Below are 11,030 nucleotides of genomic sequence, written 5' to 3'. Positions count from 1 at the left end.
CTCGACTATGAGAGATTCCCTGTGAGGCAGTAATCGAAGCATTAGGCTCTGCGCAGTTCACAAAGAATTCTGCAGATGCCACTTTAATGTTGCATGAGCAACAAAAAAAACTACTGGAGGTACGCAGTGGGTCAGGTGACATCTGTGGAGGAAAATGGACAGATGCCATTTTGGGCGAATAAGGGTGTTGACCATCCATTTCCTTCCACGGACGCTGATCGTGGGGCAGGGGGTGGACGAAATCTGGAAATTCTGACACTTTGCTTATGTATTAAGTTGTTCCAGAGTTTGGGGAGTTGTGGGCCACGCCTATGAGTGGACATGCTCAGAGCTCTGGGATTTTCACAGTATTCCTCCCCATCTCTCTCTCTGTTCCTGATCCTTTAAACCTGACTTTTAGCACCAGAGAAGAGAAAGACAGTAGGTGCATGGAAACTCCAGTCCATGCGGATTCTCTTCCTGCCTGTACAGTACCTTGAGCTGGAAATATATCCCTGTTCCTTAGTCATTGCTGGGCTCAAACCCTGGAAAAGCCCCCACTGTTCACCAGCATGGTCTTAAAGCTCGTAGAGGCTGTCTCACAGCACCAGAAAACTGGGTTCAATCCTGACCTGGGGTGCTGTCTGTGCGGAGTTTTCACGTTCACCCTGTGATTCCTCTGGATGCTCCGGGTTTTCTCTCACATCCCAAAGTTTGAATTGAATTGAATTGAATTGAATTGAATACATTTTATTAGCCAAGTATGTATACATACAAGGAATTTGCCTCGGTCGTTGCCCGCAAGGTTAATTGGCCTCTGTAACATTACCCCGAAACAAAGATACTAGAGGAACAAGATGGACCACTCCGTTGAAATCACCTACATTGAAGTGTAGGACGCAAAGGAGCGTAACGTCCGCCATTTTAGTAGACAAAACCCACCATTCGTTATCCCTCTCGCGGTGTAATCAGTGTTTTGGGGGAACAGTATGTGTGATGATACCATTAAAATGCAGAATAGATCTCATCTATCAATTCACAGATTTTTGTTATTTTCCTTTTTAAATGTTTCTGCCTACTAAAATGGCGTCATGACGTACTACGGTTTTTAGGGTCGAGTGGTCTATCTTGCTCCTCTAGTATCTTTGCCCCGAAGTGTGTAGGGAATGGGTGCGAAAGGAAGTAACACAGAATGAGTGTGAACGGGTGATTCATTGTGGGCATAGACTCAGTCGGCTGAAAGGCTTTTTTCCATACTTCATCTGTAAACTAAACTAAGCCCTCTTGCAATCATCACCAGAAGGACTGCAGCAGTTGAAAAAGGCATGTCACTCTCTCATTCCCAGGGCAATGAGTGGATGTGCAGTAAATAATGGCCTTTCCAACCATAAATATTGCCCAGAATATTGCAGCCATCCCTTGTTCGAAGAAGACTACCAGCATGCACTGCAGAACTTAATGTTCCAAACAAAAGCTGATCAAACGGAATTTATTTTAGTTACTTAAACATTTTGACAGTTAATGGGTGAGTTTACAACAATGACATTTAAACAGCTAATTGTTCTGATGGTCTACTAAACGAATTACTGGGAGCTCTGGTGAGTCCAAGCGATGGTAGATGGCTCAGGGGATAAGGATCAAAGCTGTTTCCAAGAATCTTGCTGCTGCTGCTGTTTCCAAATCTCTATTCACACAGAATGTCAGGGTTGTCTTTGCTGTAGACCCTGTATCTGCAAAGTCTCTTGTCAAAGACTGCTTCGCAGTTATTTGGGACATCAGGAGTTTGAATGTATCTACCAGGGGAGTAAAAGAGGCACTGGTGTTAGTGATCCCATTCACAATGACGTACCACCTACTTGCATAGTAAACTGGGAAAAGATCTGAGTAATCAATGATCTCAGAAAAGCCTTTCTGGTAAACAAACCAAATGATATACTTACCATCAATGGTTGAGGTATTGAGTCAAAGAATCAGGAAATCATTTTGCAGCTCCATCAGATTTTGGTTAGGCAGCATTTGGAGCATTGGGTTCATTTCTGGTCACGCAATTATAGGAAGGATGTGGGAGCTTCGGAAAAAGTGCCAAGGAGGTTTACTCGAATGCTGTCTTGATTAGAAGGTATTGGCTACAGGGAGAGGTTGAACAGACTTGCATTGTTTTCTCTGGAAAGCCAGAGGTTGTGTGGATGGATGTTGCAAAGATGGTCAATTATTTTGTATATAAAATCATGAAAGGCATAGATAGGGTGGACAGTCTTAACCTTTTCCCATGTGGGGAAAAAATCAAATATTGGAACGGCATAGTATTAACTTAAGAGGGGAAATGCTTAAAGGAGATGCTCGGGGCAAGTGTCTTACCCAGAGAGTAGTGAGTGCCCGGAATCAACTGCCAGCGATCGTAGTGGAGACAGATATCATAGTGGCATTTAGAGGTCTTTTGGATGGGCATGTGGATATGAAGGGAATGGGGGGATAAGGAAGGTGAGACTTGGTCTTTGCATTACGTTTGGCACAGACATTGTAGGCTGAAGGGTCAGAGCCTGACGTCTTTCGTTGTGCAACTCACCTGGCATTTAAAGCCTTTCCCCCATCAACAAGGCACAAACCAGGAATTGTGATTGAATGCCCTCTGCTCACCAACAATTCTCAGCAAGCTTGGCACCATCCAGGGCAAAGCAGTCCAATTGACTGGCATCCCATCCACCACCCTCAGCATTCACTAACACCCAGTGTTGCAATGCTAATTGTTTAGGCGCCGGAGCTGTCATTGGTGCCAGAGCAGCTGCTGTTAAATTCCTCGCTAGTTAAAGTCCCCGGCTGTTTATTTTGGCTTTTTTTTTTACAGAAGTGCCGGAGCGGTGACCTCCGGTGACCTCCGGCAGCACTGCACCCATGCTAACACCAACATCTGCAGATCCGAAATGTCATCTATTCCTTTTCTCCAGAGATGCTGTCTGACCCGTTGAGTTACTCCAGCTTTATGTGTCGATCTTCAGTTTAAACCAGCACCTGCAGTTCCTTCCGACACATCATGCACCATTTTGGCTTCCAAATAGACAATAGACAATAGGTGCAGGAGGAGGCCATTCGGCCCTTCGAGCCAGCACCGCCATTCAATGTGATCATGGCTGATCAGTCTCAATCAGTACCCCGTTCCTGCCTTCTCCCCGTATCCCCTGACTCCGCTATCGTTAAGAGCTCTATTTAGCTCTCTCTTGAATGCATTCAGCAAATTGGCCTCCACTGCCTTCTGAGGCAGAGAATTCCACAGATTCGCAACTCTCTGACTGAAAAAGGTTTTCCTCATCTCAGTTCTAAATGGCCTACCCCTTATTCTTAAACTGTGCCTCTAACGTGTCCAACCCCTGAATAATCTTATACGTTTCGATAAGATCCCCTCTCATCCTTCTAAATTCCAGTTTATACAAGCCTAGTCGATCCAGTCTTTCAACATATGACAGTCCCGCCATTCCGGGAATTAACCTAGTAAACCTACGCTGCACGCCCTCAATAGCAAGAATATCCTTCCTCAAATTTGGAGACCAAAACTGCACACAGTACTCCAGGTGCGGTCTCACTTGGGCCCTGTCCAACTGCAGAAGGACCGCTTTGCTCCTATACTCAACTCCTCTTGTTATGAAGGCCAACATTCCATTGGCTTTCTTCACTGCTTGCTGTACCTGCATGCTTCCTTTCAGTGACTGATGCACTAGGACACCCAGATCTCGTGGTACGTCCCCTTTTCCTAACTTGACACCATTCAGATAATACTCTGCCTTCCTATTCTTACCACCAAAGTGGATAACCTCACACTTATCCACATTAAACTGTATCTGCCATGCATCCGCCCACTCACACAACCTGTCCAAGTCACCCTGCAACCTCATAACATCTTCCTCACAGTTGACACTACCACCCAGCTTTGTATCATCTGCAAATTTGCTAATGGTACTTTTAATCCCTTCATCCAAGTCATTAATGTGTCACTGGCCCTGCATTGCTCTTGGGTCTAAACCCCGGGACTCCCTGCCCCAACAGCATTGTGGGAGCACCTTCACCAGAAGTTTGGGGATAACCAGGGATGGACAATGAATGGTCTCATGCAGAGAATGGTGAAACCATGAACAGGGGGGAGGGTCAGATTGGACTGGGTGGTGGCTCATGTCAAGGCTTGGCCAACAACTGGGACACATGGGCCCAGCTGGCACAGCACAGTGATGCTGTGGGAGCAGAGGTACCTCTGTACTCCTGACAGCCAGGATATCCACATGTGCTTTGCAACCAGTGAACTATGTGTGAACCTTTTCACTGTGGGAAAGGCAGCAGCTAAGTTGTGCACCGTAAGATCGATCATGCGATGCACTGGTGTGTTTATTTGCGACGTGGAACTAAGTCTTGCAATTAGAGATGCACTGGCATCATCAAGTGTACATAGGACATGGCGCCACAGTGCAGCCATTGGAGCCACTGCCTCACAGCTCCAGCGATCCCGGCTCGATACTGACCTCCGGGTGCTGTCTGTGCAGAGTTTGCATGCTCTCCCTAGTGGGGTTCCTCCAAGTGCCCCACTTTCCTCCCACATCCCAAAGATCTACTGTCATAGTAATTATCATAGAAACATTGAAACATAGAAAATAGTGAAGGAGTAGGCCATTCGGCCCTTCAAGCCAGCACCACCATTCAATATGATCATGGCTGATCATCTAAAATCAGTACCCCGTTCCGGCTTTTTTCCCCATAATCCCTTGATTCCCTTAGCCCTAAGAGCTAAATCTAACTCTCTCTTGAAAACATCCAGTGAATTTGCAGTGTATATCCACTGTAATTCGTCCCAAGTGATCGTTGAGGGGAAGAATCCAAGGAAAGGGAGGGAGAATTAAAAAGAGATTGGTGTAGGGTTAGTGTAAATGTGTGCTTGCATGGATTCTGTGGGCCGAAGGGCCGTCTCAGTGCGGCGTGACTTGGCGAATACGTAATGTGGGTGTGCCTTGCTGTTTCAGATGTTTCCGCAGTTCCTTTAACGGACAAATCCAGATTAGAAGCTCCTGTGTTATTGTGTTTTGAATGTTCAAAGTTTAGCCCAAAACATAGTGTGTAATCTCTTTCAGTGGTTGAGGCTCCAACATTACCAAAACAGCGTGAGAGGTGTGACAGAAGAACTAACCGCTGCAGGCCCTTGGGGCCCTCGCAGGCCGAAGATGGGTAAGGAACCTACTTACTTATCCCAAGACTTGACACGCATTATGTCCCTTCTCACTGTGCGCAAGATTAAAATTACCACTTTAACGGAAAGTCTCTTCAGAGACAGGAAAGGAGGTGGAGGTTTCAAGTCATCAGAAGCAGACCAGGAACATGCATTGTGGCACCGTGGAAACACAAGCCTGCGACTTACTCTGTGCAACAGATAGCAGTGACTTTTCCACAGTAACAGGAGTAGCAGTCTTCACCCTTCCACATCGAGCCAACGCTGTGTGGAATCCCATTTTCCAAACACTCTGCAAAGAAAGAAATCTCAGCGTCAGGCACCACAGGCAGAAGGGCAGAGCACGACCCCTGTGTGGAATTCATTGCCACAGAAAGCTGTGGTGGCCAAGTCAATGGATATGTTTAAGGCAGAGACAGATAGATTCTTGATTAGTACCGGTGTCAGGGGGTTAAGGGGAGAAGGCTGGACGATCGAATGGCGGAGTAGACTAGAGTTTAGAGGGTTGAGGGGGGACCTCATTGAAACTTACAGAATAACGAAAGGCAGAGATAGAGTGGATGTGGAAAGGATGTTTCCACTGGTGGGAGAGTCTAGGACCAGAGGTCAAGCCTCAGAATTAAAGGGCACTCTTTGAGATAGGAGGTAAGGAGGAACTTCTTTAGCCGTAGGGTAGTTAATCTGTGGAACTCATTGCCACAGAGGGCTGTGGAGGCCAAGTCAGTGGATATCTTTAAGGCAGAGATAGACAAATTCTTGATTAGAACGGGTGTCATGGGGTTATGGGGAGAAGGAAAGAGAATGGGATTAGGAGGCAGAGATCAGCCATGATTGAATGGCGAAGTGGACTCGATGGGCCGAATGTTCTAACTCTCCTCCTGGAACTTATGAATTTGTGACTTGAAGGGACCGAATGGCCAAATTCTGCTTCTATCACTTATGAACATCACAGAACTGGGAGGTTGATGGGGATTGATTCCTGGAGTCATACAGCACGGGAGGAGGCCATTCTTTCCGCAGTGTCCATGTCCACCCTCACGCATTTATACTAACCTGAAGGTAACTTCGCCACATTCCCATCAACCCCTATCCCCCCAGGTTCTACCACTCCTCTACTCATGTCACCAGGTAGTGAGAGTAAACCTGAACGTCCAGAGGAAAACCTCTTGGTCACAGGATGAGCGTGCAAACTCCACAGAGATAGCACTAAAGGTCAGGATTGAACCCGGGTTACTGGAACTTTGATCAAGATTAGGAGGTAAGAGCCAAGGAATTTGAAGTTATTGGAGGGTGTGAGATGCCCTGGGTGTAAGTGGGAAGGGACTGGACAAAGAGGGGACAAGACAGAATCAAGGTATTTGAAGGAACTGCAGATGCTGGTTTACACCGAAAATAGATAACATGCCAGAGTAACTCAGCGGTTCAGGCAGCATCTCTGGAGAAAAGGAATAGGTGACTTTTCGATCCAGAGAAGGTTCTCCGCCCGAAATGTGACCTATTCCTTTTCTTCAGAGGTGCTGCCTGACCTGCTGAGTTACTCCAGCATTTTGTGTTTATCTTCAAGATACTTGGAGATCAATGGGGAAGAGCAGGCAGAATCAATGGCCCTGCTCAGACATCCCTGGTTGTGGATTTTGGAAAGGAAATAGAAGGACCTGCGGACACTGGTTTATAAAGAAGACACAGAGTGCTGGAGTAGCTTAATGGATCAGGTAGCATCTTGGGAGATCATGAAGAGTGGCACAACCAGGTTGGAGGCTGTGGAAGAGAGATTGCTAGGAGCAATAAGATCAGTTATGATTTGGAAGATGGAGGGGGTCAAGATGGTCAAGATGGGTGGGGTCAAGGGATAGATGTTCGGAACAAGGAACTGCAAATGCAAATATGACACAGAATGCTGGAGTAACTCAGCAGGTCAGGTAGCTTCTCTGGAGAACATGGATATCCATGTTCTACAGAGATGCTGCCTCACCCGCTGAATTACTCCAGCACTTTGTGTCTTAAATCACAATTAAAACACAAAGTACTTGTCTTGTTGATAGGTATGGGGAGGTGTCCAAGATCTCTATTATCTCCTTATTTGGCGGCACAGTGATAGAGTGGATGACACAGAGTGCTGGAGTAACTCAGCAGGTCAGGTAGCATCTCTGGAGAACATGGATATCACGGCGCCAGAGACCCGGGTTCAATCCTGACCTCGGGTGGGTGCAGTTTGTGTGGTGTTTGTGTGGTGTTTGCACGTTCTCCCTGTAACCATGTGGGTTTCTTCCGGGTGCTCCGGTTTACTCCCACATCCCAAAGATGTGCGGGTTTGTGGGTTAATTGGTCTCAATAAAATTGCCCCTCGTGTGCTGTGGGTGAGGGGATGCAAAAGTAGGATAATAATGAACCAATGCAAAAGGCTGATCGGTGATTGGCATGGACTCGCTGGGCAGAAGGGCCTGTCACCATGCTGTATCTTTCAATCAATTGATCTTGAAATGCTTTATGACATTCAAAGGATTTATGTAAAAACGTATTATTTTCTTGCTCAGACACAAAATGCTGGAGTAACTCAGCGGGCCAGGCAGCATCTCTGGGTAGAAGGAATGGGTGACGTTTCAGGGCAAGACCCTTCTTCAGTCTGACCCAAAATGTCACCCATTCCTTCTACCCAGAGATGCTGCCTGGCCCGCTGAGTTACTCCAGCATTTTATGTCTATTCAGTTTGAACCAGCAGTTGCAGTTCCTTCCTACATTATTTTCTTGGTTTCTGATGCTCCCCACGGCCCTCCCTCCCCTCCCCTGCTCTCCCCTCCCCTCCCCTGCTCTCCCCTCCCCTCCCCTCCCCTGCTCTCCCCCAGAAAGGTTGGCCAATGAAGACAACTCCACTCGACATCCTCTCCGCCATGGAGCTTCCACAGCTGAGGTGCTGCTGCTCTCTAGTGTCCAGGGTGAGTACTACAAGCGCTGCACCCTGGGCACTGAAGCACCCTGCTGATAACCTATCGGAAAAAAAGACACAAAGTGCTGGAGGAAAACCATGGGTCAGGCAGCATCTATGGAGGGAATAGATTGGCGATGTCGCCTATCCAGCAAGAAAGAAAAACAGAATGCAAGAAAGAAAGGAAGGTGAAAGGGAAAGAGAAAAAAACAGAATGTAGAGTGAGCGTGAAAATTTGCTCTCTCTCTCTCTCTCTCTCTCTTTCTCCCTCTCTCTCTATCCCTAGTTTTTCCTTTCCCACTCTTGCCTTGCTTTTCTCTATTCCTCTCTTTATTTTTCTTGCTCTTTCTTTCTCATTCCTTCTTTTTTTCTTTCTTTTGTTTCTCTTTATCTCTCTTCTGCCCTCTCTTTGTCATTCTCTCCATCTATCTCTCTGTTTCACTCTTCCTTCATCCTGTCCTTATTTCTCGTCTTGTCTATTTCTCCTCCTTTAATGTTTTTGCTCTTTCTCTCCCAGTCTCTTTCCATCTACTGTCTCTGTCTCTACCTCTCTCTCTCTCTCACTCCCTCTCTCTGCCTCCTCTCTTTCTCACACTCACACCTCCCCCCCCCCCCCCTCTCCCTCTCTCTCTCTCTCTCTCTCTCTCTCTCTTGCTCTGTCCATTGTATCGAAGACTTGCACTCCTCTCCCTGAAGCGCAGGGTTGAAGGGAAGATATTGAGGGGGATTAGGTGTAGAAACATAGAAACATAGAAAATAGGTGCAGGAGTAGGCCATTCGGCCCTTCGAGCCTGCACCGCCATTCAATATGATCATGGCTGATCATCCAACTCAGTATCCCGTACCTGCCTTCTCTCCATACCCCCCTGATCCCTTTAGCCACAAGGGCCACATCTAACTCCCTCTTAAATATAGCCAATGAACTGGCCTCAACTACCTTCTGTGGCAGAGAATTCCACAGATTCACCACTCTCTGTGTGAAAAAAAACTTTCTCATCTCGGTCCTAAAAGACTTCCCCCTTATCCTTAAACTGTGACCCCTTGTTCTGGACTTCCCCAACATCGGGAACAATCTTCCTGCATCTAGCCTGTCCAACCCCTTAAGAATTTTGTAAGTTTCTATAAGATTCCCCCCTCAATGTTGGTTAGTTCCTTACCACTCTCAGTCTTCATCACAAACTTGCAGTCACTGTAGCACGTGTCGAATGCCATCAGCAGCAGTGTGACGCACACAAGGACTGTCTGCAAGAACACATATAAGCATTAAAGCATTACAAAATCAGACATTCTATCACCACTCTCTATCTCCCCATGAATTCACTGTCAGCAACCTGCCTTAATATAGTGCATCACAGACTCAGACAAGAGTCAGATGCTTCTAGTTCACTGGTTGAGAGTTGCAGCGTGGAAACAGGCCCTCTGGCCCACTGAGTCCGCGCTGACCGGTGATCCCTGCACACTAACACTATCCTACACACACTAGGGACAATTTACAATTTTACCAAAGCCATTAGCCTATAAACCTATATGTCTTTGGAGTGCGGGAGGAAAATGGAGCAGCTGGGGAAAACCCACGCAGGTCACAGGGAGAACGTACAAACTCCGTACAGACAGCACACATGGTCAGGATCAAATCCGGGTCTCTGATTGCTGGAAGGAAGCAACTCTACCACTACGCAACCGTGCTGCCCGAGAGTAGATGGGTGATAGATCATATGGATTAATATAATGCTCAGCTGCATGACTCCGTGACTCTAAGAAGATACCCTATGCTTCTCCTTCTCTCTGGTCCAGGGATCCAAGGCAGATTTCCAGGCTGAGATGACTGTGTTCAATCTGCTCTCTGAGGTGAGGTGGCCTCTCGTAAGCAAGTGTGTAGGAAGGAACTGCAAGATGCTGGTTTAAACCAAAGATAGGAACAAAAAGCTAGAGTAACTCAGCGGGACAGGCACCATCTCGGGACAGGCTTCTCTCCAGAGATCCTGCCTGTCCCACTGAGTTACTCCAGCTGTTTGTGCCTATCTTTCTCATAAGCAAGTGTTTTTTGTCGCTAACTTCTCCAGATCAGCAAATGCTTGCATCCAAAGCAGACAAAGGCCACGTGGCCCCTTGTGCCCAGGCCAGATCTCTGAGATGGCTCCCAGCTTCCTTGGTCTTTGCCCTGGAGTCCCACCCATCTTAGAACGCACAAGCAAAGGTAAAATCAAGTAGAGGCCATTCTGACCCTCAGGTCTGTTCTACCACTCATGGCTGATTTTCATCTTAACTCCTTCGACTTGCATCTAAATACATTCCAAGGGTTTAAGGTGAGAGGGGAAGGATTTAATAGGAACCTGAAGGGAAACTTTTTCACACAAAGAATGGTGGGTGTATGGAACGAGCTGCCAAAGGAGGTAGATGAGGTGGGGACTATTGCAACATTTAAAAGATATTTAGTACTTGTCTAAAAAGTTTAGTAGGATATGGGCCAAAAGCAGGAAGCTCGTACTAGTGTAGATGGGGCATGTTGGTTGGCACGGGCAAGTTGGGCCGAAAGGCCTGTTTCCCTGCTGTATGACTATGACTCTATATCATGAATAGGCTGGTTTGGTGATGATCTAATGCTCCCATGTTGATCAACTGAGCTGGGGCCATGTATTATATACATCATCTGCAAACTCATCTTCTATCCTTTAAGCCATTGATCTGGCCTCTTGCTCTATGAACTGGGCCACTCAGACAGCCATGTCTACCCATCAATGTGCACACACCAAGAAGTAGCCGGGAACATAGACTGACCTGAGCCATAATGGCCGCTCTGGAGTCTTCAGTCGGGTCGTTGCCGGCTGTGCGGATCTTGCTGGAGTGGAGTCTGGGCCAGTCCGTATGGATGACAAGGAGCCCAAGCTTTGCTATGCTCCGTCAGCCCAACACAGTGATGCGGAA

At 47.1% G+C, this 11,030-nt stretch overlaps 1 protein-coding gene across 1 annotated transcript; it reads right to left on the bottom strand.

The window, feature by feature from the left end:
• Positions 1-1,663: 1,663 nt before the first annotated feature.
• Positions 1,664-9,344, bottom strand: LOC144610157 (beta-microseminoprotein-like). Its single transcript, XM_078428708.1, has 3 exons — positions 9,263-9,344; positions 5,372-5,474; positions 1,664-1,772 (listed from the first exon to the last, which is right to left on the bottom strand). The coding sequence occupies exons 1-3, from the start codon at positions 9,315-9,317 to the stop codon at positions 1,664-1,666; spliced, it is 267 nt and encodes an 88-aa protein (XP_078284834.1). The 5' UTR covers positions 9,318-9,344.
• Between the last annotated feature and the right edge of the window lie 1,686 nt (positions 9,345-11,030).

This window comes from Rhinoraja longicauda, chromosome 36, assembly GCF_053455715.1.
Source record: "Rhinoraja longicauda isolate Sanriku21f chromosome 36, sRhiLon1.1, whole genome shotgun sequence".
In the NCBI taxonomy this organism is placed as follows: domain Eukaryota; kingdom Metazoa; phylum Chordata; class Chondrichthyes; order Rajiformes; family Arhynchobatidae; genus Rhinoraja; species Rhinoraja longicauda.
Note: the sequence above shows the minus strand (reverse complement) of the source record. Positions and strands in the feature narration are given on the sequence as shown.